The sequence below is a fragment of the Acanthopagrus latus genome, chromosome 4, assembly GCF_904848185.1.
Source record: "Acanthopagrus latus isolate v.2019 chromosome 4, fAcaLat1.1, whole genome shotgun sequence".
Lineage (NCBI taxonomy): Eukaryota > Metazoa > Chordata > Actinopteri > Spariformes > Sparidae > Acanthopagrus > Acanthopagrus latus.
The window spans coordinates 10,059,739-10,080,274 of NC_051042.1; the positions used below are offsets into that span (position 1 = coordinate 10,059,739).

At 40.0% G+C, this 20,536-nt stretch overlaps 1 protein-coding gene across 2 annotated transcripts in view; it reads left to right on the plus strand.

Annotated features, from left to right (window-relative positions):
* si:ch211-186j3.6 (neural-cadherin) overlaps window positions 1–20,536 on the plus strand; it is a 268,142-nt gene that overhangs the window by 102,782 nt on the left and 144,824 nt on the right. For both annotated transcript variants that reach the window (XM_037096548.1, XM_037096549.1), the window contains one exon: window positions 9,435–9,577. In XM_037096548.1, coding sequence (XP_036952443.1) covers window positions 9,435–9,577 — 143 coding nt within the window. The remainder of the gene's footprint in view (window positions 1–9,434; window positions 9,578–20,536) is intronic.

Genomic DNA, 20,536 nt, shown 5'->3' on the forward strand with positions numbered 1-20,536 from the left:
TTGTTTTATTTCTATCATTCTCTCCTATTTATTTGTCCAGTTCTTATGTTTCATTTTATCAGTGTTTTATACCCTTCAGTGATCATTCCGGCAAATCCCACACTTACGTTACAGGCTGCAGTATGCCTTGTGTGGCTGCGACCTGCACTTCATGCAGAAGAAGAAATGCGTTTCTCCAGCTTCTGATTTGAAGTCTGCAGCAGGGAAAAGGAATAAAGAGAGCGCAACGCTGTGAAATGCAGGCCCAGCCATGTGCATATGCAAATTTAGTGAGTGGATGGAGGACAATAAATATTGTGACTGGCTGAAACCATCAGCTGATTCATGTGAGGCGCGCTGTGAACATTGTTGCAAAATATTTAAACTTGGGACAGCTGAGCGTAAAGCACTGGAATCTTACATGGAATCAGAAAAGAACCAGCCATATGCTAGCACCCCCAAAAACTTCCATGCCCATTAATAAGCCTTTAGCTGCTGCTGCATATACAAGAGGTGATATGTCTACTGCAAGTGTGTCTGCTACAGCAAAGCCTTCGGGCCCTGCTACGACGAGTCACCAGACAGCATTCAGCACTTTTTTTTTTTTTTCCTACAGCCATGGTAAAGGAAGAAGTGCTGTCGGTTTCGCACACTGTAAGTCGACACCTCTCATACACTTCAAAGCAGGACATCCACACAGTCTTCAGGGAAATGATTCTCGATTCCAAAAGTGCAAGAACATTCAGCTGTGGAATGGACAAGACAATTTATCTTGTTCAGTATGTACGCGCACACGCTCCCAACATAAAGGGGAGCTCTTTGTTACTGATTAATCAATTGTTGTTATTGTTGTTGTTACTTGATTAATCAGGAAATGTAAATCAGCCAGTTGCAGCTCAAATTATAGCTTCAAAAGTTGTAAGGACTGGAATGTCAGGTCTTCACAATGCCCTCTTATTTAAGGCAGAAGTACACAAAAGCAGCATCCCCATTAGTTGGAAAGGAAAATAAGAAATAACCTGTCCTGTTTTAGACAGCCTTTATCGCCCTTTGAATATAGATTTTTGGACAAGACAAGTGGAAAATCTTGCTGCATTTAGTGCTTTGCAGGTTTTAATTTGCATCCACAGGAGCAAAGGAATGTATTCAAACATAAATCTTGGGATTTTATGAATCGATATTGGATTATTCAAATGAAGATCAATTTGAATTGAAAAATTACAAACATAAAGACCTTACTTGAAAAAGCATCATAAAAGTTGGATTTTTGCTTTGTAAGTATTTTCAAAAAGTACATTTAAAATTGAACAAATGGTTCTATAATGAGGAAAAAATGGATGGAGTTATCAAAGTTGATCTCAGGTAAGCCAGTCCAATCCAGACTAGTACGGAGTGGCCAATTGTTGTTGTTTACATTAACTGTGATATAGTAACATCTGGTACCAGTAGCTGCATTTACATGGTCCCAATTCCACTTTTAACCATAATAATAGCATAGTCAGAATCAAATGCCTCATGTTACCACCTCAGTCAGAAGGGACTTATCTGATCTGAGTTAGGATTGCTGCAGTGTTGACACCTGTAATACCCGGTACACTGGCATTTGACAAGACAACACGCTCACTGTCTTTAGAGTGCTGTGTTAACTTACTAATACAGACCAAACATTATTTACTATAACAGCTTCACATTAAAAAGCATTTGACTGTGGAAACAATGTACTTTTTGTTGTACTCTTTGATTTTGGATTCTCAGTTAAGGGCGTAAGTTTGGTCTCAACTTTCCAACCCACACTGGGGAAAAATAAATAAATAAATAAAAATAAAAATACTCACTGCATTATGCTCCACAATTATATACTTTATTTAAATAAGTTCAAATAAAATAAAAAAAAAAATACCCTAACCCAAAATAAATAAACCATTCTCCACATTATTGCAGATATTACCTTTTGTTGGAGGACTTTATTATTTAAGCAATTTAAACATGTCTCTGCCTATATACAGTATATTCCACATCCAACATGAAACATTCAATGAATAAATAATAATAAATAATAATAAAACAAAACCTTTTTCCACTCTTTTATATTATATTATTGTTATATTACTAATATTTATTTTGATGCCTTGATTTATTTGAACCTAAATAGCTGCCTATTTTTTTGTATACAGTATATTTACCAGCTACAAAATCATAAATCACTAAACTGTTGGGTTCATGTTCACATTTGGCAGTATTACCCACTTTATCTTTTGATTCAATCTTTTTCAATGTAGGACTCGAATGCAGCCATGAATACTGACTATACCACTTTTCTTGAAACCGTAACTTGTTGTTTGGAAGATGCTGTACTTCAATGAATTTTGGATCGGGCTGGTATGGCTTACTCCCCATGTCCAGTACACTGATACACTGACTTGATTGAGGGTCACTGTCGCCCACATTGCCTGTGTCCTAAAGAGCAAGGAAAACTTAAACCAGTCTGCACCTGCATCCATTCATAACAATTCACAAAACAAGAAGACGTGTACATTGATAGTACGCCATGGTAGTGTCTTATCACAGAACCATTTAAAGACCTCAACTGAAGCCCTGACTGTCTAGCTGCTGCTTCCTCAACCTGCACTACATCTGTACTAGTTTCCTGAATGCATTTCAAAATAATGTGTCAATGAATAAAATGTAATCTTTGTATGCATTTAACTTTTCAGAAATACCTTTTGTATATTAAGGGAATAGCCAAGGTTTAGGCTTTATGTAACCAACTTTGTCATTCAAAAAAAGAGAGAAAAAATCAACTCATGATACAAAATGCTAATATGAGCTAAAATAAAACTCAAGCATCCTTCACGTTCATTCCTGATATCTCATCACAGAACCACTTTAAGACCTCACCTGAAGCCCTGAGGGTCTAGCTTCTGCTTCCTCAACCTGCACGACATCTATACTGGTTTCCTGAATGTGTTACAAAATAATGCATCAGTGAATAAAATGGCATCATATTATCCATTAAACATATCAAACTTATAAGCAAGAGCATTTGGGTAACATTTGAAGAATAACATCTTGACACCTTTAATTATACCATCCAATCCAACACTTATTCTCAAAATAGCACAATTATGAGATTCATAGGTTACCACTGCAAGGCATCCTTAAACAAAGAACTGCAATACTCATGCCATTTTTATTCCAAACAAAATTGCTAATAGACATTATCAACACCTCACCTGAAACTTCATTCATCATCAGCCTGCTTTACATTTGTAGCTTCATGCTGCTGTTTTTTCTGTGTGCTGTGATTCAAAGTTACTAGCCAGTTACGAACTAGTTTAACCCTTGTAATTGCTAACATTGGTTGAAAGACTGGAGGGGACACAGTTAACTTTATTACTATCCTTGAAACTTATATTTAATACCAGTTATGTTTTACACAGTAGAAGATTGGTGATATTATGCTAGGCTAGCATGTTTGCATTTGTGTGGGACCGCATCCACTTGTCTTCAAATTGACCGGCAAACATTACAGAACCCAGAGTCAGTTAGCTTTAATACTAGCCTACGTTCACTACATTAACACCTCAATAACATTTTTCTATAATAGAATGAGTATTACTGTTAGGCCATGAGGCTTGTGTTGGGTGGGTGTTTAGCTAGCTAACAACAGCCTAGCAGCTAGGCTTCTAATTACTCTCTGGGTGTTTTTTGTTTTTTTTTTGGTGGCATTTTGTATATACAAATCAGAAACACGGGCAAAAATGTTGAGACCAAACAACATACTGGCGTGAGGATTTACTTTCATGGCGTGAGGATTTACTTTCATGATTTCCTGGTGTATTTACATCAGCACCGTCTGCAACAGCCACCCTGATATCTTACCGTCAGTCCAGTTATTTTGCAGCAACTCTGCCACACAGCACATCTTCTACACGAGAGGTGATGAGAGGGGCTTTGATACTTTCATCATCTGCTGAGAACATGATAACCCTTCAGTCAATCAAATGGCAGCATATCTAAACTTGTTGCCTTGTAGGTTACACTGAAGATTGCGATGAAAGGGCAAGTCTGAAAAATAGTTCACATAGTACATTTGCTTAATACTACGAATGATACCTGGAAGTAACACAAGGTTAGCGGTGTTTACTGAATGCACTCACTTACACAAGAGTCGATAAAAACACTGTTTAATCAATATCCCATGCATATGCTGTTGTATTTAGCTGTCGATTGAATTCAATACACATACAATACAGTGTCAAATATTATAGTAGATGACAATATGAGTGTCTCAGGGAAGACAAAGGGAGTCGGCTGAGTCAGGGAGTCAGCAGACACACACAAATTCAGTTGAATTATTTCTCATATCCTATTTTGTTTCACTATGTGAAGTTAATAAGAAAACTAAAACAGTCCCCATCGAGAAAAGAATAGATGTTCACAGATGTTCACAGCAGGCTCCCAGTAAGAAAGTGCTCCCAAGTTGCAGGGGGTTTTTGTCACTTAGATAAAGTTATATATTCTTCACTGAAGCTCACATATTAAATCTTTTTCTCTTTAATCTACTCCCATAGTACTATCTTGGTCAGCAGGAAGAGATAAATATAGCACTTCATGAAATATTTATTTTATTTATTCTCTTGCACTCTTATCTCTGGTCTGATTTACGGTTTTCAACTTCATTTCATATGTTAAGAATGTTCATTTAAAGGCTCACATTTTTGCTGTGTGCAATTGTTGCCTTACATCTTGTTTTATTAATTATTTTCTTACTTCAAAAAGTATTCTATTCAACGCTTTTATGTGGGGTAGAGGAACAATGCTGCGGAAATAAAACTCAGAAAGACTGACTGACATGCAATGTGCATTGTTATTGGAAATATGATTTGGAGTGTAGAATTTAACTTTCTCCCATGGTCTTGTGTTAAAAAAGCAAATTGTTTTGTTATTATTACCTGCTCTCTCAGTGTACGTTCAGAAGATCTGACAGAGTTCAGGTACCAACTCTGTCCACCTGTATTATTGAGGAAAAAAAATATGTGAGTACTAAATTAGCAAGCAAATGGAAATATACCATTAGTCCAGAATAATAGGGAATCGGAGGAAGGCATTCTGGATCAGATCACACACACACACACACACACACACACACACACACACACACACACACACACACACACACACACACACACACACACACACACACATTAGCACCTCTCTTTTCTCCATTCTCTATCTATGCCTTATCTGGATAAACTAAATGAACTCAATAATTAAATTCAGTAATTGATTTTTCACAACTGACAACAGGCACAGGCCTAAGGGACACATTTATTTTTCTCTCCAGATCAACAAATGAAAACAAGCTAAAAGAAAAGTAAACCAGAAAGGTTTAAAAGTAATTAGTGTGTGGTGGTGTATGTCTGATGTGGTTCTCAGATGATTGCAGCATTGATCCAGCCAAATTAGTTGTGTTTTAGCCAAAGTGTGACTTTCAAAAGGCATCTTATGGTCCCCCCTGCTCTTTCCCTTCCTTTCTCTCTATTTCTCTCTCTCTCTCTTTTTTTCTGTCTCAGTCTTTCTATCTCTCCATCTCTCTGTCTCGCTTTCTCGGACACTCCTCACATAGGCACTCTTTCATACAGTAGATGCCTTCCAGCATCTGCTCGGAAGCATTAGAGAGAGGTATTTGTTGAAGTTAGGTTGATGTGTCATGTAGGATTAACCTTAAAATGCCTTCTGAACAAGTTTCCATGGCAGGGGACCATTATCTACTTGGTGTGTACCTCATGCTTGGGTTAATATTTTATTCGGCTTCCATGCTGTGCAGGACACAGAGTTTGTCATTTTTTTTCTTCAGTTGCAAGACATTGTCATGCACACCTACCTATTTTAATTGTCAACATCGGCATAATTAGTCTTCCACAACACCTGCTACTATTATCTTTTTCTTTTTATTTACGTCTTTTCTGAGAAAACAATCTCACCATAAGGTCCTTTTAGCAGTTGTTCTAGACCTTTGTATCATCAATACAAATAATAGTTTGCAGTAGTTTGCCCAGTTGCCATTTTCTGAGGAAGACATTGTGATTCACACAAAGGCTTGAAAAACAAATACTAAATGGAACTTGGTGAGATCTTTCTCTTAAATGACATCTGCAAGGTCAAAAATTAAAGACCAGTCACTAATCTCTAGCAATTTCCTTGAAGGTCATTCCATGCCAAACACTGAGAATTCAGAGCTTTTCCCATTTCATGTCATGATTTTCTTAAAAAAAATAAACTTCTATAAAATTCATGGGACTTCCTGCATAATCCTTTTATGTAAAGGTTAACCTTTTATGTAATGTTAATTTTTTAAGTTGTATAGTTTTGCCCTTGGATCAAAGTCTTTGGGATTTGTTGATCATTCTTAGAATACACATCCATCACTGATTGAGTTGAAATTTGTACCAAAGACTCAAGAAACCCTTAGAAAATTAATGAGATGCATACCTTAAATTGTATTTAGATAGGATACGCAATAGGATTTTGCAGGGTCCCACGGATTTGATAGAAGTTTTTACATGACTTCTGTTCAAGAACATCCATGAACTGGGAGGGCCTAGTTGAGTTCGTATGGATGGAATGATTATCATCGAACCATTATCAATTCATCTTGATTCATAATCACAATTTCCCACGATTGTGCCCTCGGATCTCTTGTTTTCACAAACCAACAGTCTAAAATTCAACTTTCAAAATTAAATGAGCTGAATCTATTCACATTAAAGATACTTGAGTTAGACAAGTTGCTTGATTAACTAAAATTTATTGACTTGATTTTAACTTAATTTTACATCCTTACCACAGATGGTGTTAAATGTAAAGTTGATCTTCCTTGCAGACTAATATAGGCCAACATCAGTTGTTGTTGCAATTTTAGATTGCTTGTAATCAAAGCCTAATTGTAAGCCAAATCCATTTGGATCTGTAATGATAACTGTCTGAGTCTCTAATGCATGAGTTAATTTGGGTGGTCAGGACAAAGGAGGCTCATTGGCCTGTGTGAAAGAGTCATGCATAAATTCAGCTGCACAGACAGCATCTGTAATTTTGCCATCAAATTGCAGGCAGAAATGCTGTGTGAGGCCTTAGTTCTTTCTGGCTTTCAGGTGAGATAAATACAAGCAATTATCTAATGATCTTTCAAATAGCTTCCTTAGACTACAAGTGGAAGCCATTTGATCAATGTGCCCTGTGTACTCTTAGAGAAACTACATTATAAAAAAAAACACATGGCACAGCATCTCCCCTTGCCTGACTTGCGTATTGATCTGCAGGGAAGTGTTCAGCTTGCAGAGTCGGAGCTGAAATTACTCAGCATCCCACAAACAGAGCAAACGGGTGGCACATCACTGATCTTCCCAGGCAGAACTAGTCTAGCAGTTGTTGAGGCAGAAAGACGGCAGTGACAGAACATGATCACAGTGTTCAACGCCTAATTAGAGTACCTTGTTTTCAGTGAAAAATGAATAGGGATCGTCACGAGGGCGGAGTGACAGACGGTTATACGTTTGTCAGGCTGTCGGAGGAACTAGACCTGCATTTTGAATGTGCACGCACATGTGGGCAGGCAATGACTCATTGATGAATGACAGCAGACAGAGTACATTGTTTGGTCTTTAACCAAACTTTGAGCTTTAACTCAATATGCCAACACATAGACAGGGACAATAGTGGTTGTTCTGTCTGTTTTTCAGTATGTCAGGTTAAAGTTTTGGCTACAAGTACAGATGTGTGCTACCGTGTACCTCACTATAGACTGAATGCCAGCTGACTGCTTCTTCCCTTAATAGTTCTTGCATGGATTGGAGCTGTGCTTCGGGTCGTTACCCTGTTGCAGCAAGTGACATCGACACACAATGGCATGGTGTTGCAAAATTAAGTGTACATCTCCACCTTTTCCCTGATCCCTTTTACCCTGTTCAAAACTCCCATTTTACCAGCACCAGTGTTCCCCCAGACCATCACGTTTCCTCCACTATGTGTGACGGGTAGTCCTCCAGCATCATTGGTTTAGCATCTGAAAAATGTTCACCTCAGACTTTCATCTGTCCAAAACACCTTTCTTTCAGTCTCCCTCTGTCCATGGTTTGTGTTCTTTTGTCATGTTTATCTCTTCCTTTTAGTGGCCAGTCTCTTTCTTTGCTACTGTGCCCAAAGCTTGAGACTGGTGTTTTGTGGGTACCACCTAATGAAGCTGCCAGTTGAGGACCTCTGAGGCGCTGTTCCTCAAACTAGAGATTCTGATGTACTTGTCCTCAAGCACAGTTGTGCAGTGGGGCCCCGACTTCCTCTTTTTATTCTGGTTAGAGCCAGTTACTGCCGTTCTCTGAATGGGGTAGTCCACTCTGTTGTAGTAAATTATATTTTTCCAGTTGGCCTTTAGGATGCATGTTGCTGAAAATGGGCCCAACATGGGCCCAACATCAACCAAGGCCTTTTTTGTGAATGTATATGAGTCAAACCTTCGTGTAAAAGCATAATTACGACGAAAGTGTCACTTTTAAGATTTACTGTATTTTCGTTTTCAGTCAAACTTATTTTACACTGGGAGTGGTTGGGGCAAATAGCATCAAAATTGTTATTTTTAAAACACTAAGAAGGCTCGACACAACATGAAACTTTGCTTGTAGTATCACCAGGGTCTCTACACATGAACTCAAGCATTGAGAATATGGTTTGTGTTTTAAAATGTTTTTGATGTTATCGATTTTGATGCTAACGCTAATTTGCCCCAAGCACTCCTCTTGAAAATGAGTTTCACCCTAAACGAAAATACAGTAAATCTTAAAAGTGCCTCTTTTTTTGTAATTATGCTTTTACACAAAGGTTTGACTCATATACATTCACAAAAAAAAAAAAAAAAAGCCTAGGTTGCATTTTGGGTTTGCTTCAGAAATGAAAAAAAGTTTTTTTCTTGGAATGTTATACAAAGATGGTGGCAACATGGGCCACGTTAGAATTAGATAGGCCAAGAAAACCCTAGTGAAGCTAATGCTCAGCAGACTGAACAGTAGCAAGACTAGTTACCAGATGTCTGCCTTTAGAAATAGCACAAAATATCGTGCTTTTCTTTTTACTGTAAGTCAGCACTGTTCATAGTTGTTTTCATTTCACATTCAAAGATCTAAATTACACTAATGAGGTTATGTTGTATGTATAGTGAGGTAAAAGTACTGGTATATTTGGTTGGTCCTTAAATGGGTTTACTTGTGACACATTTTTCATTCATATCAATCAGTATTTTCTTTGCAGCTTGTTTTAATATGAGCACCTTTGTTCTACTCCTGATGGAGTTACATAGGACTGACAAAACTCTCACTCTCACCTGTACAGCCATGTGTCAGGTCATGTGTCCTCTCAAAGAAATAAAGGTCAGTTGCTGATTGCATGTGTATATGTTTTAACAGATATCGGACTTTTGTCTCAGAGGACGCGGGCCCCAACACACTTGTAGCCACGGTGCTGGCAAAGGACCCCGATGGGGATGGGATCACGTATAGAATCACGACCGGAAACGAGGAGGGCAACTTTGTCATTGACAGCCAAAAAGGTTAGACATGTCTTTTATTTATTTATCTATTTATTTGGATTCATTTTGTCCCTTTCTCCTCTTGCTTGTCTGTCCATGGACACTCACTTTCTTTGTCACTTATCTCCATTCCCATTTCCTCCACATTGTTTGTGTGGCACTAACAGACATCTCCATGTTGACCACAGTGGGTCAGCGTGGTGAGAGAGGGCCTGATCAATGCCTGTTTCAATCAGAAAGTTTCTCCTCAGAGCCAGATGAACAGGCCACCTCCTGCAGGGGTGGGGGCCAGAGTAGGAGAAGCAGAAGACAACAAGGATGACGGAAGAACAAATCAAAACAAAATGACCCCAGAATAGAGAAACAAATGGATTAAAGAAACGATGATTAAATTAACAATTTAAAAAAAAAAATGAATATATTAAAAAGGCCTTCATCTGACTTTCTCTCTCTGCCCCCTAAATCCTTACACAGATAATTCACACACAGGTATGTTGTAAGGATATCATTTCTAAATATATGTATCATTTTATGATTATTCTGACAGATACTGTGATTTCAATATGATTCATGATTCAGGAACATTTTTGCATCACAGTTTTTATTTGTTTATCTGAAATAAGAAAGTTATTATTATACAGTTTTTTACCAACTCTATACTGTGAGTTAGTTGAGCTTCTCTGTATTTCTGTCCTTTCCGTCCTTGTTGTTTCTGTCTTGCCTTCTCACATTTCATACGTGTCTTCCTGTCCATTACTTCTGAATGAACAACCCTCCACCCCCACCCCAAAAATGAATAAGAAAAAGTAGTGCTTTATGAAATATCACTTAGTGCTTAGGTTTTTGGGAGATAAAATTATGTAACTTCAGACTGCTCAGGGGCCTGTTGTTGTTTGCTTTTTTTTAACTTATGTAGATTAAGCACAAACCCTGAAATATCCACAAAGATTGTGCTTTGCTGTCTGCCCTCCCTGCTATATTTAGGCACACTATATAAATGTAAAAACTTTGCAGTTTTGTAAAGCGTGCCTCAGAGGTTCCTGAGAAGTACAGTCTTTCCTCTGTAATTGTTTTGTTGCAGCGGTGGCAGAGGTAGAATTTTGATATCTGTTCGGTGGCAATCCCTGTTGGTCTCTGTATTGGCTGTAGAGCTAACGGTGATCGAATCATTATTGTTTATATTTAGTTATCCGATCATTTAAAGGCTACTTCCACGCACTGGGCCTGATGTTTGATTTTCCTTTGTTTTGCTGACTAGAATATATTTAATTCCCATCTCAACTTTGGTGGTAATGATGTTACTGTAGTTACCTACCACACCTGAATGAATGTACAGAAAACACTGCAATGTGCTTGACAGTACAGTATAGTTTGATATACCTCTCTGTGTTCACTATTCTGTGGCTGAAGAGGCTTCAGCAGATTTATTTTCATTGCCAGAAGCTCTGTCACGGATATTTAAATCCTGACAGGTCGTGTCATTGAGACGGTACAGTAATCAGCCAAAACGTGAGAAGTGTTTCCACAGTGTCTTTTCAACAAAATATCTGAAGTTAACGCATCTCAGGTTTCTCGTAGGCAGAAGCAGCAGTGCTAGAAGCAATGTGAAATGAGAAACTGTGTTAATGATGCTGTGTGTGTGTGTGTGTGTGTGTGTGTGTGCGCGTGTGTCTGTGGGTGTCTGTGTGTGTTACGTTGGGGAACGGTGGGAATTTCATCCCGGTTCGAACCTTTTGTGAATTACAACAACCTCTGAATCTGCATATCATATTAAAGGGTAATACGATGACTTTTGCAAATTCAATTACTAAAAACTTCAAGGCATAATTCCCTCTGTTCACCAGCAGTGACATTCACTGTCAGCCAGATAGTGGTGGTCATTTTATCGAGTGGGGCGAAGATGTGTAGCTTATTACTCGATTCAGTCGGCTGTCAGATGTTGAACATGGGCTTGCTTTCCATTTACTTTTGTTGGCCTGTAATTTGCATTTAGTCACATTCTCTGTCATTGCTCGGTTTGAAGATTAACATTTAATTGCAAGTTTGCTTTCTTAGACCAACCAGCTTTGAATTAGAGGTTAAGTGTGCCTGTCTGGATGTGGGACATATTTTTATTTTCCTACCAAATAAGAATGAATTACTCTATGTTCATTCTGATCTGCATTTGGGATGTCAGTGTCATCTATTGACATTAATGGCATTTAGTTTACATTGATTCATTTAGCTATTGATCTGATAGTCTGCAGGATCAAAACATCCTGTCGTTAGATAATACTGAGTAGTTGCTGCAACTAAAGATTATTTTCACTGTTAATATTTGGATATTTGCACTAAGCCTGGTAGCGAAGGTAATGTAGCTTGATACTGGTCATCTGCCAAGAGGTTCAACAATTACTGTTTGGTAAGAAAAAGACAATGACTGACAAGGTTTCCAATATCAGGAATTAATGGACGAGGTGGAGGCCTGAACCCTCTGATGTGCAGTGGAGCCTCCACGAGGTCCATTCTTTCCTGATTGTGGACACCTCGAAGGGCATTATCTCACTTATACCATGGTCACTTGCCAAAGAAAAAAAAAAAACATTAAGACAATTTGCATGTATTTTGGTGTGGTTTACAATCCAATTATACATTTTTAACATGCAGTTACTCAGTTCCATAGCAACACTGGGGAGGATATAGTTAGCTCTGGGGGACCCCTGTAGTAGGGAGAAAACATACAGTTTACCCAGCTTTTTCAAATCAAATAGGGTTACTCACCGATTTATGAGTTATCCACTTTTTGTTAAAGACAGCTTAGCCAGCAGACACTGTCTGTACACACCCACACAATATAGGGGGTCACGTCATCTGGGGGTTGTTTCCTAATCAGCTGCTCCACGTAGGTTACATGTCTTACACATGTTCACTGACAATGGAAACATTAAGAGTGACTAAACTGCTTGGAAGAAATGAGAGGGAGCCAGAAGAGGATGTTTGTTTTTTTGTTTTTTTTTTTATTAAACCCCTGATTAGAGGCGTATTGTGCTGAATTTGTTGGTTTGTGTTTATAAAAAAAAAACACTATTAGGAGCACCAACTCCCCCCCATGAGGGAGACAGAGAAACAGAGCAACAGTGGTCAAGGGAGCAACAGAGTGAGTGAACAGAGTGATTAGCTATATCGCAAAAAAATTAATTGGAGAAATAAAACTTGTTTTCTGATTGTGTCACGGCGGTTACGTTCTAAACAAAGTTCTGTGGAAAGCTGCCTAATTGCTTGATTCTGTGTGATTGCTGAGCCGTAAATACGGGTGCTTTCATACATGGAATCAGAAATGGTGATTCAGATATTAACAGTTCCAATTTTAGAGCGCTCGGACCAACAAACCCTGAAAAAAAATCAGAAAGTGTGAGGATTCAGAAAGTACTGTACATGAAAGTGTCATAGGCCAAATTGTTACTCCAAGCAAATAGGGGCCTCCTCTGTCAAATCATGGCTAGACTAAAATGACTAAGGGGGGCGGTGCATGGAACTCTTAAACGCATGATCGGGCAGACCCAAATTGACCACACCGCCGGAATGTCAATACATTAAGCTTTGCTCCCCGAGAGATAGAAACAAAGCTTTATCACAGATGCAGTATTTGCGAAATAAACAAGGCAAGACTCTAATCAGCGAGAGCTGAGATGTTGTAGTGCTCTCAGAGGATGACTCACAAACCACTTCTCAGGAGGGGAAACAAGGCCTCACGCTTGAGGTCGGGCTAATTAATACCAGAATTTCAAAGTAGATGACTGGAAAAAAAAAGTTCTGTTTATTGATGGTCCAATTATGAGATTTGGTCACCTGCACGTAGGACAATGAGCCCAACCACACCTCAATGCTTGCAAAAAAAAAAAACTACCAAAGAGTCCTTACTATCATTGACTCCCCTCCGCTGGAACAAATTTCATGAGTTGAATATAATTCCAATAATCAAGATATTACAAATTGAATGCTGCAATTACTATTGGAATGTGTTGGCTGGCGTGAGTGAATCTTGCCCTGCCTTCTGGGAGCTCACTGAGGAGCACTGAGATGAAGCACTTGTGTGTCGAGACAAACACTGGGCGTTTATATTACATTAGCTAGGTAGCTAACTCAACACTGCATTAACAGAGTGGTGGCTACATAGCTAACAGCAAGCTTACAACACGTAGGGTGATAGACGCACAACATTCATTGGCATTAATCAGTGTCGGGCTGGTCTGCTCCCACAAAGGGAGTCTCAGTTGTGATAGCTTCTGGCCTAAACACATGTACAAATGCGATGGCTTTTTCATGAAGTTGTCTGAATCATAACCTCATGATGAATGCGCTGTCATTGACCTCCAACATCACAGTGTCAGAGGAGATGCCTCCCTCCTCCTCATCATTAGCCCAGCATCAAAACTCGGTTTGGAGCGTCGTGGTGATTGGCAATAGCAATGCAAACGCCCGTGTACAGTGTAGAGGTGCGTTCATATTCAGAATAGCCTGGAACATTGTCAAACGGGATAAGACGAGTCATCATGTTTTGCACAGACTTGTGGAGTCAGTGCCAGCTGAACTGCATGCTGTCGCTGAAGCAAAGGGGGGGAGGGCCCTGCCAAATACCGAGATATTCTGAAATTCATGGACATTTTTGAAAGATTCAGCCTTTCACTCACTCAAATTGTTGAGCTGATATTATCGTTTGTGTGAAAAAAATAGTGTAATATTGGAAACAAATCCAAGAGAGAGAGAGAGAGAGAGAGAGAGCTAGCATATAAGGTAGAACACAGTCACTAGAAATTGAAGGAAATTCTCTTTCTGCATCAAAATCAAAAACGCAACATACACAAGCTGTTTGAATGTGCTGCTGTGGCCCCTCTTTATCTCACTATTACAGTACACGTCTTCATTAAGCACACCTTTAGGAGTGATAGATTTACAGTAAATCAGCTTGACAGTCAGTCACATTAAGATATGCGCACACACACACACACACACACACACACACAGGGAAGTGAGCCTGATACAGATGCACACAAGGGCACACACAATTTGTCTGCATCACAGCGCGTGAGCCGAGGTGTGACACCATATTGCCTGTAATATGATCCAATATCTTGTTGCAAAGAGCCCAATATTTGGTCATTAAAACTATTTTATGATTCCTATAATGGAAGGCGAAACACATTGGATTGCTCCCACCCTCTCCAACTCATCTCATTCTCTCTCTGCTACTGATGAAAATCGTTTATTGCCTCTTCTCCTCTCTCATTGCTGCCGCCCCCACCGCACTCATCCTAAATGTCCGACAATCATTCAAGCGATTGTTTTCCTCCCTTCCGGCAGGCGCAGCCCTGCTGGCCTCCCTCTCCATGTTAATTTGCCCGTAACTCAGCCCAGAATACAGTGTGTTTCCATGAGATTTAAGGCACCCATTAGGATCCGAGCAGACCGGTCAATATGATGATCACGCTCTTCCTATTAAAACCCATAAATACAGAAACACCCGCTCCGTTGGAGAGTAGGAAGTATTTACTGACAGCTAAGGGGAAATGCTGGCGCCAATAAACAGGCTTCGATCAACTCCTTTTTTTCTCAGCTAAGTTTTATGGCATTTTGGAAGAGGACTGTATCCTTGAAAGGCAGTAGGTGAGTTTGCTCTTAGTGAAGGCTCCTAGATAACCGGTGATGAGGTAGCATTCGTTGTGCTGTTGTCTTGTTTTATTTCTTTTATATAGTATTTCCTCCTGAGCTGTTCGCCTCCTATCTGTTGTGTTTGGTCTGATGTGCTGACCTGTGTCTGATCCCAGCTTTATGTAACTGACTCACATTGTTTTGCCCTCATTGTTCTCCCTGGTTCCCTCTGGCAAATATATATTGTTGTTTTCTCTTTCTCTCCCTCACCATCCCTCTTCAGACTCTCTTTGGTTTTATTTGGTCACTCTCTCATCCCTCCACTTCACTTCTCCCGCTTTCTCCCCAAAATCCAGTCTGCAGTTTGTTCTTGGCATGACGCTGACTTGGGGAGGCACTCCCTCTGTTCGTCTCCACCCCTCCCACCCCTTCTCCCCTACCCTCCGCGTTGTCTCTCACCCTTCTCTTGCTTCGTCCTTCTACTCCCTCCCTCCTGGCTGCCTTTTATGTGAAGTGACGGCTGCTCACTGACCCCCCGAGGAAACATCTTCTCCATCTCCGATAAGCGATGATATGTGCTGGCCCTGTTAACAGCAACACACACACGCACACACACACACACACACACACACACACACACACGCACACGCACATGCACATGCACGCACACTCCACATATTTATTTCATTGAATAATAAACATTCTAATGCACACGCATACAGTTTGAATTGCAGTGAAACATGCATACATGCTTTTATGCCTCGGACATATATTATATACGTGCACACATGTTACCCAAATACACACAACAGTAAGCATAAGCAAACACCTGCATGCGTGCACACATACACACACAGACACTGCAGCACACCCAGTGACACACATACTCACAGCAATGACCCATTCTACAGGGACACATATCTCATAGATTAGAACAGACGCTTGCTGTATGCTTTGTTCTTGGAATGTCCTAAAACCTTTTCCATGTCCCATTTTCAACCACTTACCCAGCATGTGTTGCTCTCATCTAAGGCTTTTAGGCCCTATTAGATGTTTATGCCAACCAGAGGCAGAGTAAAGCAGGGATAGGACTACAGGGCGCCTCCAGTGCTCCCTGTATATGTAACACAGCGAGCAGGCCATAGCCTCTCTCTGTGTCCGCCTGCTGCCTTTACTGAACTGGTCACATTTATCTGGCCTTCTGTCTCAATTCATTAAGCATGAGTGCACTCCCTGGTGCTGCTGGAGCAGCGTGGGTGGAGAGAGAGAGAATGGTAGTCTAGTGATACAATCTAAATGCATATTTGGTATGGACATGTATGCCTTTTTTGTATTCATGCTTCAAGGAACCATGAATCTAACTTTCTGATATTAGACATTCAGATTCACCCATTACTACCGCTATTATTTCTGCCTCCACTACTGCTGCACTTATTGCTATGCTATCCCGTTACTATGGCTACTTTGGATACTGCAGCGCATAGCATTAAAAAAAAAAAAAATAGGTTGAAATGTCGAGCGACCAGAAGTAGTAACACTTGCTGTTCATAATAATAGCTCCTAGAGATAAAATTTATGTCGTCATTATTGTCGTACTTAAATTATCCATATTTGAATGGTCATTTATATGTTTATCTTTTGTGACCAGTTTTTATTTACCAAAGTCAGTTGCTCCTTCTGCGGGAGACAATTGTTCTAATTTTAGTTGCATTGTACCTCCTATTTTTTTTATTTTATTTATTTAACATGATCTCTCTTAAGCCCATGCTACAATGCAACCCCTATCAGCCCCTGCCACACACCATACAATAGTCTATTTGGGTTAGCATAATGAGAAATTGGGAGCAAACCATCCAGGCCATGATCAGTTTAGAATGTGGCCAAATAGCTTGTTTGTAATCGCAGTAAAGACATCCAAGGTGGCAGATTTGGCCTTAATATATCCAGCTGCTGAAATGGCGAAATAATGAAGTGTATATGTCACCTGTAATACATGAACACATGTTCACATTAATATTAAGTTCAGTATGATCCATTCATAGTGAAGATTGTGGAAAACATTTGCATGATATAATTCAATAGTTTCCCCACATCAGCTAACTCATGCTTACTCTGTCAGTGCTGGTCAGTGCATTACTGCGCATACACGAGACAGCTTAGCCGGTCAGTACACATTAAAGGTGATTATAAAGTCTTTGTCCAAATGGTTATATATAAATATCTGCTTAAAATGCCAGGCTTTAATCAAAGTGGAAGGCCGGATGGGTTGACGCCCTAGATACCGAGTCATATTCTAATCTAATCTCTCAGCCTTTTTATAATACCACTCAAGAATAGACTGTGCCATAATGTTTTGTCTAGTTTACTTATATGCAATAAGCCTTGTTTTGGTATTGACTATTAAATCTCTAACACAGTATCATCTTGGCTTTTGTAACTATTTCCAGTGTTGAGCAAGCTACTTGGAAAGTGTAGTGAGCTTTTTATTGGAGAAACTTCCTTCCATTTCAAAGCTATCTCAGTGATCAATAAAACTGTCATTCAGATAGATAAGATACGTCACTGTTATTGTTTTGTCTTTTGAGTCAGAAAACAGTGACGCCAGGCGACTGAGAAATGTAGTTAAACAAGTAATGCCGCTACTTGTAGCAACGCTACTGCCCAACACGGACTATATTTCAATACTCAGCCCTGGTGGCCACCGCGGCCACACGTGCTAGCAGTAGCAGCTAGATGTATGTATTACATTTGAATGTCTGATCACCCCAGGAGGAGGGGGAATGAAGCTGAGATCTTCATTTTTGAAGTCCTGGCTCCATCACATCTCTCATATCAGACCTACCTACCATCTACAAGGTAGAGCAGATACACATTGTTACTTTCCTTTTACAGAGAGCTTGTCGGTCAACACATATCTCAACCCTGTTAAAGTAAATGCAAAACTGTATTTCCTTAAGAAAGCTTAAGAAGGCTATATTACCTCACCAAGTTCTTGTAAATTGTTACAAAAGGAGCAACAGAAAGCATCTGGACTGGAAACTTTACAAACAGGCATGGCGTCACGCATGGCCCAGGACAGGAAGACTCCCCAGTGGGTGATTGAAGCGGCTCAGAACATCATGGTACCCATTTATTAAGCATGAGTGATATCGGTAACGTGAGCTGTCTTGAGAGAAGCCCAAAGAACACAAAGAGAGACAACACCCTGCAGCCTTCTGGCAAAAGATACTGACGTATCTGCTGTTTTTCCGTCACACCGAGGAGCAGTTTCCTGTCTCATGCTGTGAGACTCCTGAACTCATCCTATACATTCCACCACAAAATAAGTCTGTTTTTGTGTGGGGACTACAGCTTACGATTCCTTGTTCAACCCTGGGTTGTAGAATGGTAAGAATGGCAGGATGGACCTACACCTCATACAGATTTAGCCTTCTCTTAGTTTTATCTTCATGAAAATAACGGATTGTTCCCCAGATGTATACTGTGATACATACAAATGTTGAAAGGCATGCTGGTCCATAGCTCAGGGATTGGGAGTATCTTTCATATAAACAAGGGATAAGGGCACCAGCTTCAGCTTTGTTAGTTTTCGCAAAGCGTTACAACATACATTTTTTACATATGTTCATTTAATTGTTTTTCTTAATTGGTGCACCGAAAAGGGAATAACACAGTCTGAACATCATCCAGTCCACCAGCAGCCACCTCAGAAGACGACAAATAGTTAGGATCTGGGTCTGTGTAGCCAGGGTTCCTGTGAGCTTGACGATTTCCAATCCAATGTGGCCGGGAAAAACACACACAAAAGCAAAGCACCATGCATACCGTGTTTTGATACGTGGCACAGACTGGACATCATTAAGTGTGAATGATCTCGTCCTGTTCACCATCCGCTTCCTTTGTGTATCACAGTTTTTGTAAGTAGTCAAAATATTCAGTCCTTTTTGGGAGCTAAGACTTAATGATTTTTAGAATGTCAAAATCTTGTGTATCTTAAATATTAAAAGCATTTATGTCTCACATAGGTCAAGATAGTCTACGACGGCATACATGTGGTAGATTTGTGTTTAACCGCAGAATCTGGACCTCCTCAACACAAAGGCTACAGAATATAGCAGAATACAGCTGCATATAATGTTTGTGTCCTTTGAGTGTGTGTATGTGTGTGTGTAGGTGTGTGTGGTTATGCACTCATACATGCCTGACACAGTGTATGTGACACGTCTTTCTTGACGCAAAGCTTCCTCCCCTTATACCTCTATGGCTTTAAATTGGAATCTTCTTTTACCCTGTCTCTCATTCCCTCTCTGTCTATTTTTACATCTTTCACACACACACACGCACACATACACACACACGCACACGCACACACACCTACTCATACCCTTAACCATGGACAGCAGTGCCAGGGAACCAGTCATTGTGACAAACACCTCGAGGCAGACACCCCCTCCATGGCAATCCTCCATCTCTTGTGCAACAATACACACACACACACACACACACACACACACACACACACACACACACACACACACACACACTCAATGGCAAACAGGGGACACAGCCCACTGTACCAGACGAGTTCAAAAATTCTGAATGTGCACAATACTAACTTGAGCACAACAGAGATTCTCCTATTTGCATGATCCGTCTTCCTCTGTAATTCATGTCCATAGACTCATCTACGAATAATTTACTGCAAATCTTTCTTCTGCATTTGTCATGCTGGTTCAGTATCTACGGACGCACACACATAAAATGAATAATACAAATCATGCACCATCTGCTGTAATCCGTCTCATCAGTTCACTTGGTCTGGTAAACAGAGATATGAGCATGAACGCGGTGCGCACACATATGTATCTATGATAAGTACATATGATTTCAATTCCAGGGTGTCTTGTGAAAAACAGCAACCAAATGAACACATGACATGCCACAGCAACTGCCCCTGCCGCCGAAGATAAGGAGGATGTAATAAGTGCGTCTGCACTTTTAGCCCACACACAAACTCTCACACAAACACACACACACACACAAAGTAAACAGAGCACCAAAGGGTGAGATGAATACAGAGTGGAGGAGAGCCATTCAAAGCGGAGAGTGGGATGCAGATGAGACGCCTACAACGGTCTGAAAGAGAGTCAGTAAGAGGGAAACAGAGATGGGATGAAATGGAATGCCAGAATGATGGCGCTGAAAGGGAATACCAATCAATTTAACTATTCATATGTTGTGTAGCCATAATTAATGAACTGCGTCTCAGAGCTTAAACTAACATCAGCAAGTCTGTGTCCACCAGAAACGTCTTTCCCTCTCATGGCTTGTTTTTTTTTTTTTTTTCTCTCT